Source organism: Ipomoea nil, unplaced genomic scaffold (genome assembly GCF_001879475.1).
Source record: "Ipomoea nil cultivar Tokyo-kokei standard unplaced genomic scaffold, Asagao_1.1 scaffold3321, whole genome shotgun sequence".
In the NCBI taxonomy this organism is placed as follows: domain Eukaryota; kingdom Viridiplantae; phylum Streptophyta; class Magnoliopsida; order Solanales; family Convolvulaceae; genus Ipomoea; species Ipomoea nil.
This window is the reverse complement of record NW_017619749.1, coordinates 3,860,383-3,880,398: the sequence shown is the minus strand read 5'-3', so window position 1 is coordinate 3,880,398 and position 20,016 is coordinate 3,860,383. Positions and strand designations below refer to the sequence as shown.

Genomic DNA, 20,016 nt, shown 5'->3' with positions numbered 1-20,016 from the left:
CGCTCTGCTTCTCCGTTCCCTGATTGCAAGTCGCCACCGCCGACCACTGGTGGTGGGGGAAGAAGTTTGAGAGCGGTGGTTATCATCGTCGGCAGGAGTCGAGGAGACAACGGCGGAGAGGTCGGAGAGAGGGGGGTGGTCGTCGGTGTTGAGACGGAGGAGAATTGCCGACCATGAAAGTCGGTGACGAGAGGTATGGCAAGGGTCGACAGAGGATAATAAACTATTAACTTTGTTTTTTAATGTCAGAGTGTTTTGTTATAAGACAAATGACATATTTACCCATGATTTTAACGGCTGAGACGGAAAGAATTAACAGAAGGATGATAGCAGATCACATTTCGTAACTCGGAGGACCACGGATGCTAATTATAAAAGTTAGGGACGAGGGACCTTAGCTGGTATTTACTCCTTTTTTAATTTACTGTACAATGTAGTATTTATTTATATATACTTTTCTAATTTACTGAAGCATAAAGAGTCTATGCACAAGGTTTGAACTTGAGATCTTTTACCATTTGAGAGAGTCAAAGTTATTCCCTTAATAACATGAGACCTCACATTTATGTAACCAAATTGCTAATTGCTATCCAAACATTTATGTAACCAAATTTAATATTTACAATATATTATTTTTAAAATTTTAGGAATCTAATGATGACTCTAGAAGTCTAGTTTAGGCACGCTATCATTTTCGTTTACCATTTCCGAAAGTCAGATGAAAAGGATTTAAAAGAAAAAATCCAATTCATTGAGACTAAGCTTACTTTGGGTGTGGTATTACTATTGCAACAAATGATTAATAATTTGTAATCTCAATTTATTAAAAAAAAATATTCAAACTAAAATGATGGATGGATGATGAAATTGGCAGGTGGACCATAGTTGGCAATCGACGATGGAATAACATATGCTTTAAGTGAAAGATGAGCAAATATGAGCATTTTGATAGTAAATTACACATCTGTTTAGATGGTAGACCTATTGCTCAAAACTCATAAATAATAAAATATAACATATATTATAGAAGATATATTTTAAAAATTGCACCTAAGAAAGAATTCTATGTTTGACCAACTGAATATATACAGAAGTTGAGCGTCCGGCATGGGCATCTCTCAAGTCTCAACAACAACATTTCCAGTATAATAATATCTGTAAATCCACCATGTTTCTGTACAGGGTGTAGAAAAGTGTGCCAACCTTCAAACTAGCCAGTAGTGAGAACTCGAATACTCTGCATGACACACTAGAGAGTACAGAGAGATGCTCCAACAACCAGCAACTCCGAGACCAAGACACTTCAGTCCCAGTGGTTGACAAGGGCATAATATCCAAGAAGGTATCAAATTTGGAGACTTTCAAGGCAGAAATGTTGATAACCATTGAGCAGAACAATTTCTTTCTGCCCCAGATCCAACCAGCAAAAGAAAAGTTTCTTGGTTAGTTTCCCAAGTCCATTGTTGAGTTGAGAGTTTGGATGTATAGTGACAGGACTTCCTAATGTTCAAAATACTTGCCTCAGCGGGTCTGCACGTATGTTCATTTAGCACCTCCTGCACATGCACAACCAAGCAGCAATCTGTGATCTCGGAGAGACCTCCATGCAACATTCGCACTTGTTAGTTCACTTCTTTCTTCCAAGAATTCTCCATTCCAGTCCCCCATTTCTTTACAGCTTTAATGGTCGTATACCCCACTTCTTGAGAATCTCAATTTTGGTCCCTTGTAATGCTGAATGATGCATGGAAGGTGGGGGATTCATTCTTCAGATAATGAGAAACTTGCTACAAGTTTCTTCTCCCAACTCCAGGCCCATTTTGCCTCTTATGTAAACCATATTGCCAAACATCTCTAGGTTTATCTCCAGATTGATCAAATTCATCCAGAGAATTCTCTAGTTGTGGCTTATACTGCCGGTAATTCCCATTCCTTAGACCATGTGATGTGTTTGACTTCTCATCATCTTCAGAAGGTGTCCCTGACCTGGAATCCAGTTGTGAATCATACAGCCTAGGTCGGGGCCCAGGTCTCAAACCTCTGGCATGAGAAGGACCTTTCACCATGAATAAGTCCTTTGGCAAAGAATCCATATCCATATAACATTTTCTTGTTTTAGCATCAGCAATAAGAGCAGCCCAATCTTCAGACTGTATGAGTGCATTGGCATTTCCCATTACCTGATACAACAAAATCAAGATTAATGTACCCATATTTTACAAACTTCAGCATGCATATTATGTATATATATGAATATGAATATATATAGGAGAGAAACAGCATACCCAAAGAGCTCTCCGTGCACGAGTGAGAGCTACATTCATCCGGCGTATATCAGCAACAAAACCCACTCCATGATTTGATGCACGGACACAAGACATAATAATGACATCACGCTCTTGACCTTGGAATGCATCGACAGTGTTGATGTAGATATCTTTCCCTTCTTCTGTACTTAGGACTCCTGCAAATTCTCTCTGAAGGCATTTCAGTTGCAGCTTGTATGGGGTAATTATACCCACAGATACTTTTCCAACACCTAAAGATTTACAAGTTTTCTGAAGATGCTCATACAACCTAAGACAAAACTGTGCCTCGTGTGTATTCTGATAGGAGACGGATCCGCCTCGATGGGATTCACGGCCATGTGTAATGTCATAAAAGATGTAAGGCCGCAACAAAGGATCCTTGTAATATCCTTCATCAGCCAAATTGACAACACTCTCACTATCAGTAAGGCGACCTTGGTAAAAATACTTGGAAGGGAAATCCCTAATTTGAGGATGCATTCTATATTGCACAGATAACAACATTGTTGGGCAGCCTGCTTGTTGGAACCTCTCAAAGAGGCTTCTACTATACATCAATGTTCCAGCTGCTTTGCTGATTACAGTTGCAGGAAGCTGCTGTGGATCCCCAACTAACACACAACGTGCTGCACCAAGAGAGAGAGGAGGAAGAACACCCACTTCACTGGCTTGGGCAGCTTCATCGATGACAACCATGTCAAATCCATGAGTAAGACGAGAGAACAACTTCCGTCCACTACTTGACACAGTTGTAAAAACAATCTCAGCTTCATTTGCAAAGCTAGCTTCGAGATTAGCACGAGCTTCCTCCATATTGAAGTTGCTACCTACACGAAACCTACCTTCTAGAATTACAAGACGAGACATCTCCACAAGCACTTTATCTCTGTTCTCAACTACTGCTGCAAGGTTCTGCAGCAAAGAGTCTCGATTTTGGTCCCTTGCCATGAGAACATCAGGGTCAACACCAACGGATCCTTGTGCCCTACCAGCAGCAGCTGCAATATTGAGCTCCCTTTGAAGGCAAGCAATCTGCTGAGACAATTGTGCTTCACGATTTCTTAACTGATGCATCCATCCAAGAACTTCATCACGACTCTTCATTAAAAGCAGTTCGGTTCTTCTTTCTACAGAAACTGCTTGAGCAGCCCTAGTCTGGGAGTCCACCCCAACCCTGGCAACATCAGGACGATAAACTTTCATCTCACCATCAATAAATCCACGATCAAGAACACGTGCAAGCAACTCATCAGTAGCAGCATTTGAAGGAGCACAGACAAGCATCCTAGGTTTTGGGCAAAGTTTAGGGAGAGTGCGAAATAGATTTTGATCCATGCTTAGGAGGACTTCATCAATAGATCCAGAGGCAACATTATCCAAGTTACTCTCATTATTCTGCTTATAGCTTTCAGGTGCCAATTTCTTCAGAAGTGCAGTATAGTAGTGCTGATACTGAACAAGATGTATCACATTTAGCATTCCCCAGACAGTATGTGTCTTACCTGTACCAGGGGGGCCTTGTACCAGGGTGAAAGGCCATGGGTCTTGCCTCTTTGCAATCCCATTAGTCCCAGCAGCTGTATGTGTTGCAGCCCACTGGATTGCTGCTAACTGGGGGGTATTAAAAGTCCTGTGCAAGTACTCAACAAAGTTTGGTGTGAAGCAGTCAGGCATTGCAGGTGTCTGCTCCTCATATTTGGGGAAATGCTCAGAACTAGGTTGGAGAATAGCATTTTGCATCTAACATAGAGAATAAACAACATTGTTACTTCATCAGAAAAAGGGCAATTACTAAAAAAAAACTTCATAATCATAAAACATACTTTAGTTAGTACCTGTGAATTAAGCCGGCGGAATGCATGCAGAGCAACATACTCTCTTTGGGTGGTTGCAAGAGAGCCCAGCACAGTCAGAAACCAGGTGCCCCTTGGTTGTAATTTCCTCAGAATATTGTCATCATCAATCTTGCTGAAACAATAACAAGTATCTTTTTCTCAATGGTTTGCCCTGAAAATATGTATTTGCTTAGTGCAGAACACTGACCTGTTGTCATAAGAATCCCCAACATAGAAGTGGAGGATTGCCCCAGGAGGGTCCCTTTTATCAATAGGTATATGCCGCCTTACTGTCCCAGCCACACGACCATTTATCTCGGGCTCTTCATCAACTCCAAAGCCTCTTCGCAATCTGACTGCTTTATAAAATTCGTTTCATAGTTAGCTAAAAGAATTTGATATGCAATCCCAAAACTCCAACAAGAATTCTATATATAAACCTGATCCAGGTCGAGGAGTGGAAAGAACTGCAACATCTCCCTCTTTGAATGTCCATTTGTACTCACTTTCTGGAAGAAGTATCACATCATACCATCCTGCAAATAAGAGGGGTTAGAAAAAAGCTGACCAAACAAAAAGAATATAACAACAATGAAGAATGGCTATAGTTACACCAACTCCTCAATACCTAAATTGAGATGATGTGGAAGACTTGGAGGAAATTACAAATAATCATACAGAAATGAATAATCTATTTTTCCTATTTCCGCAAGTCTTCGGATTGCCTCACATAATTTTTTGAGATTGAGCTAAACCATTTATAAATATTCAACAAAGAAAGCTTATTTAATCATACATCATGACTGTACTGACTTTACACCTAGGAATCAAATATTCCCATGTAGATAGAATGTGCTGACACGTGAATATAAGAAAATTATCACATCAAAATTGAAGCATAAATCTGTATTTCCATAACTTTTTCCACTGATGAGATTGTTGTGGTCTGAATTTTAAAATATTTGAAATTAAGCTCTTGGAAATATTTGTCCTTTTCAGCTATTCCTTTGGGTTAAACAATAACCTAATTTTGAATGCATTTGCAAAGTAACAGTATAATAAACATGTAGACTACCACTATCTAATTGTTGAACACTACAAGAACATGAGTATAATCTTATAAAATAACATACGTAAAACTACCTCTTTCACGTCTTTCAACATTTTTTACATAAACTTTGACGTGTGATCCTGATTCAGTTACCTCCTCCAAAGTACTGCTCAGTTGGGCACGACATTCCTCAAAAAGCAGAGGTTCAAACACTCTAACATACTCTTCCACAGAGTCAAAGCTACCAGGAACACACTGTAGCTCTGTTTTATCTGAAATGCAAAAGAATATAATAAGTGCTAATCCACACATTAGAGGCAAAATAGTGGTGTAATGTGAAATATCAATCTAGAGCATAAGTCACAGACATATACAGAAAGAAGTGAGGGCACATATAACACTCCTGAAAAGAATGAGAGAACTTGTTGATGCTTATAAAGGTGCTAGCAATAAAGCAACTTCAAAAAAATATATAAATGAGAAGAATTTCAGATATCACAACAAAACAAAACATCACATGCATAAGAAAAACAAAAGTGGTAACTTTCCCACGTTTATCAACCCAAAAAAGGTCTATGGATAAGCAGAGCTAATAAAGAATGCACATTATGAAAATCTTTATATGACTATAATTATTTTATATGGTCCCTGCAAACAAACTAATAATTATTGAATTAATTTTCTAGGAGACAATCTGTCATCCCACAAGCTTTCCGGACAGTAGAGATGCCCACCAGATGAAGCTGTAGGATCCCCTCCTTAATGTGTGGGCCTGAGTAATAGAAAGATTACCACTCACTTAATAAACTATTACAGCAAATGCTCTTTTCACCAAAATATCACATTGTGGGGTGCAGGTTGCAATCCATGATTTAAAAAAAAAAAAAAAAAAAAAAATCACCCGGAAAGAAAATATCAATTCAAAACTAATCTCCTCAGCTATTAGCATTGCAAGAGAGAACAAACAATTATCACAAAAAACTATTGGAAAATTTGCCAATATTATCAGGAACCAGAAAAATGTTTCAGCCAGCAGTTAAGTGCCTCTTAAATGAAGATAGTTGAAACAGAAAAACGAATGAATCATCAAGCAGCAGGACTTAACTAAGCATGGTTACACCAAATAATCTTATCCATAACAGTTTTTATTTTCAAGTAAATCTTTCAGGTAAAGCAGCCAAAAAAAAAAAAAAAAAAAAAAAAAAAAAAAAAAAAAAAGTAACATCATATTTATTTTTGCTCCTTCTATAAAAGACTGATTCTTACCTCAAACTCAAAACAAAAAATTACAATACCACATATAGTTTGATCATGGTTATATTTTCATCTCACAATATTGAATATTCTATATTTGGAGTTGAGGCTAAAATTGGTTAAAATGAATTTACACAGCCAAAATCAATAGCACAATAAGTAAAACTAAAGCTTTAAAAAACATGATTATTTATTGGAAAAAGAATTAGATACCTGACTGATGCCATAACTTCTCATTCGTCACCTCACGCAGAAGACGCTCAACTGATGTATCATGGTATTGGGCAGTTACAACAGGTTGCTTCTTTGAAGGAAGCTTTTTTGCTCCCAATTTTGGATCCATTAAGTTTTGGCCAATCAAGGCAGGCTTCCTAATAGGAGGCTGTGAACTCTTAGCTTGCATTTGCCTCTGATCTGAAGGTTGATTCCAAGAACTCTGTCTATTTATTGAGGGTGCTGGAGTCTCTGCTGCAAGATTGGCAGAACTATTCATCCTTCTGGAAAAATTTAAAGATCCTACATGCATATCACCATTACACTCTGATTTAGAGCCATTAGGTTCCACAGAACTACTTCCTTCATTACATGACGAATCAACCAACTTCATGTCCTTAGTAAATGGCTGCACCTGCTTTTCCCCACTCCTGTCAGCAATTGGGACGTTCAACTGAGTGTCTTTTACAGTGCGAGTTGTAACAGCTGCTGGAAAGTTCTGCCGCCTAGTTGAACTCTTCAAGGGGCCTGCTTGTTTAACATCTTCCAGATCAAGGAACATGGTCTGCCTGCTACGCTTCTTTCCAAGCATTGCTTCCTTCTGCTGATCAAGCCTGGGACGCTTTGCAAAATTACTTGCACACTTCAGTGCATGACTTGCTTCAACTCCTCGAATTTCTCTTTGCTTTGGCATCAAGCTAGTGTCCTCTTGACCTTCCATAGAGTTGTCACCTTTGCCATTGCTTTCTGAATTTCGGCTATTACTGTTTTTCCCTTCATTTGTGTCTTTATCAGGTCCTAGGGGGGGAGCAATGCTATTTTCATCCTTCATGTTTTCAATGCTTTGAGAAATACTCTTCACAGAAACAACATTTTCACTTTTGTTAACCTTATCAACAGTACTTTTCTCCTCTTGAACTTTATCATCCACAGAACTTGGATGTTCATGGATTTCAGAATTTCTGCATATATCTGGAGATCCCTCTGCATCAGTCCATTCACCTTCCTCTTTCTCAATAACTTGTGTACCTACAAAGCTCAAATTTGGGTGGAGCACAGCCTTCATATCCTGACTATTACTTATCAATGATGAATGTACATTTAATGTCGTATTCCCAGTAATATTATGATGTTCCTTTCCATTACTTATCAATGATGGACCTACATTTAATGCCGTATCCCCACTACTATTCTCTTGTTCATTAAAAGGTTTTGTAGCCTCAGAGCTTTTTAGACGTACAAAAGGCTGAAACACCGATAAAGAAGATGCATGTGAAAAGGCATGGTTGTTAACTATCCTTTGAGGACCCGAAGAGGCTGCAAAAAAGTCAGAAGTGTGATTACTGGAAGAAGGAACCGCTCTCTGAGGCTGGGAGCTAGAAACACCATCATTTTCCTCATCATCCTCAGTGGGGGGTTCATTAAGATCAAATAACAGCCTTCCTTTAGATGCCATTTCATATAAAACAACACATAGACTAACTAGAGTTTCTGTATATACCCGTCTCTTTGTCTATTATTTCTAGCTGAAATGCACATAGCATACCAAATAGAAGAGGCAGTAGGTAAAAAATCCAACCTCTTGCTCCTGATAAAATGAAAAGGCCTCTGCAAACAAAAAAGACAGCAACCACAGAGGATCAGGTTCGCAGGCCACCGCAAAAAACAAATTGGCGATGAAGCCTTTTAGTAGCAATAACTAATCACAACTAGAGATCAAAAGAATTGTCAATGAAAAGAGAATGGAGGTATTTGCTTGCTAATTCCAAAGGTCAATCCAAAGAAGTCATGCCCACATAACCCTTTAAGGTATTCCTCATTCACTATTCCATTTGCATCATGTCAAGGAAAGTAATTCAATTTCTTTCATTTACTTGGCCATTGAAAAAACAATCTGGCAGATTAAGAGAAAGGCATTCCAAAAGGAAAGAAAATATTTATCAATGTGAGCATTAAAATCCAAATTACCCAGAAGATAAAGACAACATTGCTTCCAGATCCATACCAGTATCTAAAAAAGCAGTAACTTCCTAGTGTACAGGAAACCAGGGGATATGAGTGGGTGGATTAGCTATGTAGGGTGATCACTGATATTAATATAACAAACCAGCAATGTGATACTAGTGAGACTAATCATAAATCTGAACACTCCTTAAAAATTCGATCCATAAGTAACACCGCACACGTTCGGAATAAGTAGTCCCAAACCTATAAAGATAGTAGATGAATGAAATGGGCATTAATCAGAAGTTCTCATCCTTGTTATATGTTTCCAATTCACTAATTCTACCTATATTGAAAAGAGTAATGTGCAAAAAAATTGCATCTAAAAAAAAAAATCCACATCATTGCAACAATCCTTCCAATTCAAAGAATCCACTAAGCAATTAATTAGACAGCACCAAGATAACTGGAAGCCTATCCCCAACACCCCATTCCTCACAACCATATCCCTACCATAAAGTTAAACATGAATAAAAAATCCACAACACAATCCACAGGTAAGATAGAGCAAGAATCCAAACTGACCTAAAAACCCTAACTGGCTGTCATTTTGATTTCCAGACAAAATCTCCCCTGATATATCGAATAAACCAAGACGCAGCACGCAGATAAACTTGAAATCACACTAGGGCTTCCTGTGTTTACACCGCACATAAGCAATAATATTAATAATAATAATTACTCTTCCCTGTTCGTGATTAATTGATTAACAAAGATCCAAATTTTCGCTTTTTGTTCAATATCAGATCGATTCAAGTTTCAGCACACACATTCCAAACAGCTAATTTCGATCTAATTTCCTCTGTACACTGACCAATATTTCTCAATGAAAAATAAATAAAAATTATAAATAAATAAGTCAAATAGGGTATTGGGAGAGAGGAAAATACCTCTTAGGAGCACCAAATCTAGAGAGAGAGTGGGGGACAGCGAAATAAATTAATTAATTAATTAATTAATAATTAATAATAATAGAAAACGAGAAAAAAATATTGTTTTTTTTCTTTTCTATCCTATTGAAGTTGTGAGCTTTAAGTTGATTTTCTTCTCTAGAGAGAGAGAGAGAGAGAAAAGTGCGTAGAGAGAGAAAGAGAGAAAGAGAGAAAGAGGAACGAATGCAACGAAGAGGGATGAGGTAGCAAGGGGTATTTATAGGAATAGCAAGCCCTCATCGCCGCCCCTCTCACCGTTGATTTAAATTTCCGGTACGAGATAAATCTGAACGGTTGCCTTATTAGGTTAATAATAATAATACCGTAAACATATTATAAATCCAATCCATCTTAAGAAATAATTATCGGGTGTCTGATTACCCATTTGCCCTTCGGATTTCGACTTATTTACTGGCTGAATAGACAAATCGACGTGTTTGGAGGTTCAAGGGTACATTTGGAAGTTAGTGCGGGGTTCTCGTGCCACTCTGTCTTGATTTGTTCTGGTGCGCGAGACTCTTGTTTAATCTTCGTAGTCATCAGTTAAGGGTGCTCGTTTTATTTATTTATTTATTTATTTATTAGTATTATTGACCTCTTAGATGTAGTATCTGTTCATACTTTCTCAATCTATTGAAGTCTAATGAATTAATATTACCTCATTGAGACTCGAAACTATGACCTTTCACATATTCTTTTTTTTTTAAGTGATGAATCTTGTTTTGTGAAATGTTATTTTTCTTTTGGCTTTATATATACTAGTATTTGTCACGTGCGATGCACGGAAAATATGTTATAAAAATATACCATACATGAGGTTTATTCATATATAAAATTTTTGTTATTTAATAATTATTATGTGTGAATTCCTATGATAAAATTATGAACATAAATATATTTACAATTAAAATAATATTTAAGGTGGGTGATTACTACAAATCTTAAACTATATTAAAAATTTAGTACATAGTATTTAATATTACAAATTTTTAAGAACTTAGTAAACTACAATAGTAATTGAATTACAATTTTAGAGTCACCACGGATCAAAATTTTTAAACCTTTGAGATTTCTAACTCTAGATGTAGCAACGTACAATTGACCTTTAAAGACCAAAATCACAATCTTAGTTCGAACATTGATTTTTTCTTCCAAATACTATCGAATTAAGTGTGTAATCAATAAAAGATGAGAACTAATAATTCGAGAATATAATCTTAATGTTACTAAGCCTACTTCGTGTCAATTAAGTTGGAGAGTGTTGTTGGATAGTATCCGATGAATCCACGAATAACGCATCTTTGTCTCCGTAGTCCTCAATATGCACATCAATAATCTTAAATATTAGGTCGCCTAGCTATGCCATATATTAATTTCAAACTTATGAACTTTGGGGTTGCATGAAATAAAAAGTATATTTTAAATTACTAAGGGTACATTATATATGTATGTAAGGTACTTTCAATAAAAAAAATAATGTATTTTTAATATATTAAAAATGTATTTGATATTCATGATCCCTACAATTATGTGGATCATCATTCACACAATAATTTGCCAGTAGAAATTGAAATATAATATATATATATATATATATATATATATATATATATATATTAGAAACTGTGAGTGAAAATTATTATCATTATTATTATTGCAATTATTATTATTATTATTGTTATTATAATTAACAATATTATTATGGTCTTGTGAAAATTAAATGTTGATGATCACCATTTAATTTTGACAAGACCATATGGCTTTATTATATATAGGATAGGATATGATAGGATTATTTATTATTTATATTTATTCTGGTGCATCATTTCACATGAAATGTATACTATTTTTTAAATTAAAATATATTCCATAATATTTAGAATAAATTTGGTGTGAAATCATCTTATGTAATGCGAAGTACTTTTTAGTTAGATGTAATTTTTTTGTATAAATCTAAAAAAGTATCATATTTTAATTAAAAATATTATATATCTCAAGTAAGATGGTCTTTTATTACCAGGACTATGTGGTCCAATGGTACCCGGGTTGGACTTCCATTAGGAAGATTATGAGTTCAAGCCTCAGTGGAGGCGTTATTGGTTCTTTGTGTTTCAGTAGGTAGAGAAAGTATATGAACAGATACTACAATGTAATAGAGCCAGTAACTTTCAAAAAAAAATAAGATGGTCTTTTATTAAAATTATTCTTTTTTTTATGTGATAATACATTTATTTATTTTTGAATTGATTAACATTACAACGTTAAAAATTAATCAAACTTGAGATATTCAAAGTTCAAAAATTTGATCAGAGGTGATGAAAAATTATATGCATAGTGTACATGTAAAGGTAGGAACTAATAATTAATTAGGTGACTCATGATCTACCTCATCACTTTTGGACATAAATTTGGGGACTAATGATTAGCATAGGGGAAACCTAATATATATATATATATATATATATATATATATATATATATATATAATCAACTTATATTAGTTACAAAAAGAGTAAATATCGGCGGAGGTCCTCCGACTTTGGTGGCACTGTCACTTTTAGTCCTCTTACTTTTTGTTTTTAGCCATTTATGGTCCTTTCGTTAAACTTGACCATCTAATGCCGTTTTCTAAAAGATAATTAAGTTCTTTTATAATTAATTTATTAATTATTATGTTTAATTTCCTCATCAGAATAGACAAACAATGATTTCCCAACTATGAACGTGTACAAAACCAGCTCGTGAATCAAAATGGCGTACAAAAATTAGTACGAAGGTTGTGCCAAAACGACGTCGGGATATCTCGGTATGACTCGACAAACATAATAATTAATTTATTAATTATGAAAGGACTAAATTATCCTTGAGAAAACGACATTAGATGGTCAAGTTTAACGGAAGGACCATAGATGGCTAGAAACAAAAAGTAAGAGGACTAAGAGTGGTTGATTTAAAAGTTGATGACTAAAAGTGACAGTGTCACCAAAGTCAAGGGACCCCCGCTGGTATTTACTCTTACAAAAAATACAAACAATGAGTATTGCCACGTAATGGTGTCAATATTATAATGTCAAATTAAAAAAGGAATGTAACATCGTTTTTTATTTATAATATAATTATTATTTTCATCTATTGAATTTACCCTAATATTCATTGACATACTAATAAAACTATTGTTATGATTTTACTAACTTTGCGTGAGTTAAAAAGATCAATCAAGTAAATATCAAGATTATACGTGATTTCATATAATAAATTGTCAAATGGTATCAAACTCAATGATTTTTATCACATATTAAGCTAGTCGGTCTTTTGGGATAGGCCTCTCTCTGTTTATGTGTGTGTGTGAGTATCTATTATTAGTCATTGATTTAGTGCATGACAAGAGTGAGAGATATCTAGTAATTTAGAGTGAATGACATCTAATCGTCATTAAGTGTCATTTAGCAACGGGACAAATTAAAAAAAGATTACTCATGATACTTGATAAGGATCAAATCTACTATATATATATCTACTATACTAATAAGAGCCCAAGAGAGTTAGGCCTATAATGGGTAGAAAAAATGGCGGTCACAGATTTTAATCAAATGAATGGCTCAGATTAATTAAAAGATTGATAAGATTTAAATTTTACACTAAAATTTCCTAAAATACCTACACATCATTACTAATTCCGTTAAAATTTTAAGAATTGCCGTTAGTTCACCGTTAACTTACTCATTGATTTCAATAAAAAAAAAAAAAGTCTTAGGTTCGGACCTCATCCTAATCAAAGTTGGCATAATTAGTAGTCTATTTTACTCTTCTTAAATTATATAAATAATAATTTAGTAGTTACAACAAAAAATAATACATATGCATTTCTTTAATTTAGAATTATGTGTCCACAATGCCTTTATTCAAAAAAAAAATTAAAAAAATATTTATTTACCAAGTATTTTATTAATACCATGAAAAAATTTAAAAAATATAATTAATAAAGTCAACCATATTAACTACTTGAAAGATTTTGTGACAACGAGAGTATTCAAATCACACAACAAATTGAAGTGAGAACTACCTCACAATGTCCTTGTTTGACAATCAACAGTTAGCGGTTAACGTTAGCGGATTATACTAGCGGATTTGACCAGCGAATTTATTTAATTATTAACATTGGGTAGAAAAAATGACCGCCAAATTATTAAATCAAATGAATGGTTCATATTGTTCAGGTTTTAATTTTTTCTTTTAAGATTTTCTAATTTATCCTTAATTATATGATTATCTATTTAACTTTTCCGTTAATTCACCGTTAGTCTAATTCTAATATTAAAGTCTAATATAGAATTATAACTACACCATTAATCTAATTCTAATATTAAAGTCTTAATAGAACTTAACCACAAATCCTAATCTACTATACTAATAAGAGCCCAAGAGAGTTAGGCCTATAATGGGTAGAAAAAATGGCGGTCACAGATTTTAATCAAATGAATGGCTCAGATTAATTAAAAGATTGATAAGATTTAAATTTTACACTAAAATTTCCTAAAATACCTACACACCATTACTAATTCCGTTAAAATTTTAAGAATTGCCGTTAGTTCACCGTTAACTTACTCATTGATTTCAATAAAAAAAAAAAAAGTCTTAGGTTCGAACCTCATCCTAATCAAAGTTGGCATAATTAGTAGTCTATTTTACTCTTCTTAAATTATATAAATAATAATTTAGTAGTTACAACAAAAAATAATACATATGCATTTCTTTAATTTAGAATTATGTGTCCACAATGCCTTTATTCAAAAAAAAAAATTAAAAAAATATTTATTTACCAAGTATTTTATTAATACCATGAAAAAATTTAAAAAATATAATTAATAAAGTCAACCATATTAACTACTTGAAAGATTTTGTGACAACGAGAGTATTCAAATCACACAACAAATTGAAGTGAGAACTACCTCACAATGTCCTTGTTTGACAATCAGCAGTTAGCGGTTAACGTTAGCGGATTATACTAGCGGATTTGACCAGCGAATTTATTTAATTATTAACATTGGGTAGAAAAAATGACCGCCAAATTATTAAATCAAATGAATGGTTCATATTGTTCAGGTTTTAATTTTTTCTTTTAAGATTTTCTAATTTATCCTTAATTATATGATTATCTATTTAACTTTTCCGTTAATTCACCGTTAGTCTAATTCTAATATTAAAGTCTAATATAGAATTATAACTACACCATTAATCTAATTCTAATATTAAAGTCTTAATAGAACTTAACCACAAATCCTAATGTCGGAATCTCCTCAAACAATATCAGTATATATTTAATATTTTATGTCCTAATTTTTATTTGTTCTCCCATTATGTCCCGTATTTGGTTTCAACGATACCTATACAATTATTTTATTGACAATTATAATCAATCTTGACTATATTATCTTGCATTTGTAAACTTAGAATTACCTATTTAACCCGCACGGGCTTAGCTCAATGGTTTAGTGGGTAGTATTTGGGAGAAAAGACGAAGGTTTGAACCTCGGCGGCGACAGTGCGGGAATTTTGTCCAAAGTGGGCAGATTCCTTGTGCGTATCAGCATTTGGCCCTGTCTGCTGAACCATTGAGTCACCATGATTTACAACTTCCCACAATGCTCTGTCGGGTCGGAGTGTGGGGGGGCCCTTGGGGTTGGGGACTCAACCTTTGGGAGAAGAATTACCTATTTAAATACGCAAATTCAACCTTCAGTTATCTATGCATGAACAATTTCAATATAATCCTGTCTTAATATACTTTAAAGTACTTATTTAAAAAAAAAGCATTGGGCATTATCCCAATCGCGCAATGCGCGTAAAAAACTAGTATACTAATAAGAGCCCAAGAGAGTTAGGCCTATAATGGGTAGAAAAAATGGCGGTCACAGATTTTAATAAAATGAATGGCTCAGATTGATTAAAAGATTGATAAGATTTAAATTTTACACTAAAATTTCCTAAAATACTCACACACCATTACTAATTCCGTTAAAATTTTAAGAATTGCCGTTAGTTCACCGTTAACTTACTCATTGATTTCAATGCAAAAAAAAAAAAAAAAAAGGTCTTAGGTTCAAACCTCATCCCAATCAAAGTTGACATAATTAGTACTCTATTTTACTCTTATTAAATTATATATAAATAATAATTTAGTAGCTACAACAAAAAAATTATAGATATGCATTTCTTTAATTTAGAACTAGTATTTGCGCCCGTGCGATGCACGGAATGGATTTGTTGTAATATATTAAGAATATTTGGATCGATATATAATTATTTAAATTAGAACATCAAATATTATATAATGCAATTGAAAGTATGGTTTGGATCATTTATGTGTTTTTATGTTATTAATTGCTCAAATTAGTAGCTAATATGTAGATGTACGCATGCGGTGCTGTAACTTTGGAGATTTTATTTATCATTGTTCAGTACTTTTATAAATTAGTCAAATGTGCTCGTTCTCTAGCAACTCAGTTATAAAAATGAATTGATATCCTAATTTATTTGTATGGAAAATATTTTTTTTTGTCTAGATATATAGCAATTTTGCCATTTAAAAAAACATAATATCACAAATTGTATTTACATACTATTGAAACCTCTTTGTAGACAACATTGGTAGTTACAACACAATCTTGTCTATCTTCGTCTAGAGCTAACACCTTTAGTCCAAATTGATGGGTGACTCGGGTAAAAATATATAATGGTAGAATTTCAGTCAATTAGTAATCCTTTTATATTTTCAGTCAATTAGTAATATCAAATTCATTTTCAGCCAATTATTCTTTTTTATTTTTAATCAATTAGTCAATTAGAATATTAGATGCATTGATATTTTTACCTAATTTCTGTTCCAGTTTTAATTGATGATGTAGAATATTTTTAATGAAATATTTTCTTTGTATTTTTAATTTACTTTTACTATTGTTTAAAATATGCATTTACTATTGATGATGTAGAATATTATTATTGAAATATTTCCGTCCAATTTTTAATTTATGTTCCATTTTTTAATTAAAATGCAATGAACTGTCAATTTATTTTTTCATTTCAATTATTGATCATTTTTTATTTGTAGTCAATTATTAATATTACACTAAAATTTCCTAAAATACTCACACACCGTTACTAATTCCGTTAAAATTTTAAGAATTGCCGTTAGTTCACCGTTAACTTACTCATTGATTTCAATGCAAAAAAAAAAAAAAAAAGGTCTTAGGTTCAAACCTCATCCCAATCAAAGTTGACATAATTAGTACTCTATTTTACTCTTATTAAATTATATATAAATAATAATTTAGTAGCTACAACAAAAAAATTATAGATATGCATTTCTTTAATTTAGAATTATGTGTCCACAATGCCTTTATTCAAAAAAAAAAAAATTATTCATTATCAATAAATTAAATAAGAGAAATAATTGTATTAGTTATATTGTCTTTATTTTTCTACAATATAAAAATTCTTTATATTCAAATTTATTAATTGATTATATTCGCTACATTGTCCTTACAATGTCTTAATTCAGTGAAAAAAAAATTATTCATTATCAATAAATTAATTAAGAGAAATATTTTCATTAGTTATATTGTCTTTATTTTTCTCAAATGTAAAAATTTTTACATTCAAATTCATCAATTGATTATATTCACTACATTGTCTTATCTTTTTTTTTTTTGCACTATTTTTCTAATTAAATATCAAAGTTATAATTCAAAATAATGCTATATATTTATTTACCAAGTATTTTATTAATACCATGAAAAAATTAAAAATATATATAATTAATAAAGCCAACCATATTAACTACTTGAGAGATTTTGTGACAAAGAGAGTATTCAAATCACACAACAAATTGAAGTGAGAACTACCTTGCAATGTCCTTGTTTGACAATCAACAGTTAGCGAGCGGATTATATTAGCGGATTTGACCAACGAATTTATTTAATTATTAACATTGGGTAGAAAAAATGACCGCCAAATTATTAAATCAAATGAATGGTTCAAATTGTTCAGGTTTTAATTTTTTTTTAAGATTTTTCTAATTTATCCTTAATTATATGATTATCCATTTAACTTTTTTGTTAAATACCGTTAATTCACGAGTCTAATTATAATATTAACGTCTAATATAGAATTATAATTACACCATTAATCTAATTCTAACATTAAAGTCTTAATAGAACTTAACCACAAATCCTAATGTCGAGATCTCCTCAAACAATATTAGTATATATTTAATATTTTATGCCCTAATTTTTATTTGTTCTCCCTTATGTCCCGTATTTGGTTTCAACCATACCTATACAATTATTTTATTGACAATTATAATCAATCTTGACTATATTATCTTGTATTTGTAAACTTAGAATTACCTATTTAACCCTCACGGGCTTAGCTCAATGGTTTAGTGGGCAATATTTGGGAGAAGAGACCAAGGTTTGAACCTCGGCGGCGGCAGTGCGGGAATTATGTCCAAAGTGGGTAGATTCCTTGTTCGCACCGGCATTTGGTCCTGTCTGCTGAACCATTGAGTCACCGTGATTTACAACTTCCTACAATGCTCTGTCGGGTCAGAGTGTGGGGGCCCTTGGAGTAGGGGACTCAACCTTTGGGAGAAGAATTACCTATTTAAATACGCAAATTCAACCTTCAATTATCTATGCATGAACAATTTCAATATAATCTTGCCTTAAAATACTTTAAAGTACTTATTTAAAAAAAAAAATATTAGGCATTATCCCAATCGCGCAATACGCGTAAAAAACTAGTATAACCATAAGAGGAATTAAACTTTGAAACAATCTAAATATAATAATAATAATAATAATAATAATAATAATAATAATAATGGAGTCGTATATTTTTGTTTAATTTTTTTAATGCACCGTGCGACTGATTTCTTTGCCCACAATTAAGATAAAATTTATTCGTCTCTATAATTCCCACACCTACCTCGAGGTGCAATCTATAAGTGGCTTGTCGATTTCCTCAAATTAATTGCTATATTTGGTATTAACAATATAAAAACGTTATAAAGATACTTTATATTTTAGAAATATTAATGAGATAAAATTAATAAATAATATCAAAATTAACATTCTTTTTATGTTAATTGAATTGTTGACTGACCTTCCCCCCCCCCCCCCTTTTTTTTTTTTACAATGTTGTTCAGTAACTTATTTAATAAATTATATTATATTATATTATATATGAATATGTCATGTGTATCACTGGCTCAAAAAATTGTATGTGCAATCATTTCACGTTAAACATGTAGTATTTTTTAGTTAAAATATAATATTTGTTATAGACAATAAATAATACATTTTTAAAAATAAACAGAATTTACTCAATACACATCATCGGATAGTAGTTACAATTTTTCTCGTAAATTATATACTACATATTTTATCTATCCACTCGACAAATGACAAATATTATATATTATGAATTATATATCGCTAACTATTTATAGAAATCAATTATCAATAAAGTAATTTGAATTTGAATATATCTATCAAAGGAAGTCCAAGAAGGATACACCGTATATGGCAACTTATGAGTTTAATAAGGATTAGACTTAATATTCATAATGTAATAAGGATTGTGCTCATTAATTCTAAATAAGTATATCGCTACTATTCTAAATATACTCCCCTAAAAATCCTATATATATCTAAAGTATGTAGTAAACCCCAAATACATTTATATGCTACCCTTACACCAAATTATTATTATTATTATTATTATTATTATTATTTTTTATTATGGCTTATTATTCACAATCTAACAATGACTATAAATATGAGGCAGTCTAGAATTTATGTTCCTTATAGGACTCTCAGTCCAAAATATGTATGTATAAATAAACCTCCATACATGGGAGATAAAGATGCAATTTCCATTATTCACAAGCAATATTCATCAATACAAAATACCTATATTGTTATTTTAACAGTAATGTTGACCGGTCGTTGATTACCCAAAAGTCATAAAACCAACACAAATAATATAATTTCAAATAATGTACTTTATATACACAACTAATATATTTTTTATTTGTAGTTCACATAGTTGTGTGGACCATGGTCCAGTTTATAACTCATTCCAACACAATATTGGGTTTAAATTATACGGAGTAACATTTTCATACTAACCTCTTCTATTAGGTGATCAAACAGTGTGTAAGGATTCACACATGAATTTAAGTTTCAAGATGGATATTGGATTACATAGTTTCTTTTCGGCAATTGATGTGATTGATGCGCATTCTAATCACAGTGAGGCATTGTGAAACTTGGCTAATGTCGAACTGCAATACATCTTTGACTCTTAAGTCCTAACTAAGAATAATGAGTTAATTATATAATGTGGTTATAGCATTT

At 32.6% G+C, this 20,016-nt stretch overlaps 1 protein-coding gene and 1 long non-coding RNA gene across 6 annotated transcripts in view; one reads left to right on the top strand and one right to left on the bottom strand.

Annotated features, from left to right (window-relative positions):
* Positions 1–997: 997 nt before the first annotated feature.
* Positions 998–9,741, bottom strand: LOC109170090 (probable helicase MAGATAMA 3). Of its 5 annotated transcripts, none has more exons than XM_019319034.1 (9): positions 9,557–9,741; positions 9,192–9,301; positions 6,663–8,270; positions 5,288–5,467; positions 4,585–4,680; positions 4,353–4,503; positions 4,145–4,277; positions 2,286–4,049; positions 998–2,180 (listed from the first exon to the last, which is right to left on the bottom strand). In XM_019319034.1, exons 3-9 carry the CDS (start codon positions 8,116–8,118, stop codon positions 1,788–1,790), a joined length of 4,173 nt encoding a protein of 1,390 aa, XP_019174579.1. In that variant the 5' UTR covers positions 8,119–8,270; positions 9,192–9,301; positions 9,557–9,741; the 3' UTR covers positions 998–1,787. The 5 variants fall into 5 exon arrangements, with proteins under 5 accessions (XP_019174579.1, XP_019174583.1, XP_019174584.1 ...); XM_019319038.1 differs by lacking the exon at positions 9,557–9,741 and having other exon boundaries at positions 2,286–3,396; positions 3,484–4,049; positions 9,192–9,299; XM_019319039.1 differs by lacking the exon at positions 9,557–9,741 and having other exon boundaries at positions 6,663–7,691; positions 8,242–8,270; positions 9,192–9,299.
* Positions 9,218–20,016, top strand: part of LOC109170098 — a 26,782-nt gene continuing 15,983 nt past the window's right edge. Inside the window, exon 1 of the long non-coding RNA XR_002052350.1 lies at positions 9,218–9,305. This is a non-coding gene — a long non-coding RNA (uncharacterized LOC109170098). The remainder of the gene's footprint in view (positions 9,306–20,016) is intronic.

Coding starts and splice junctions, on each gene's coding strand:
- LOC109170090 (XM_019319034.1), bottom strand. CDS start 8,118: ATGGCATCTAAAGGAAGGCTGTTATTTGATCTTAATGAACCCCCCACT. Junction 5,468..6,662: donor GAAGTTATGGCATCAGTCAG/GTATCTAATTCT, acceptor TTTGCATTTCAG/ATAAAACAGAGCTACAGTGT. Junction 4,050..4,144: donor TCCGCCGGCTTAATTCACAG/GTACTAACTAAA, acceptor TCTCTATGTTAG/ATGCAAAATGCTATTCTCCA.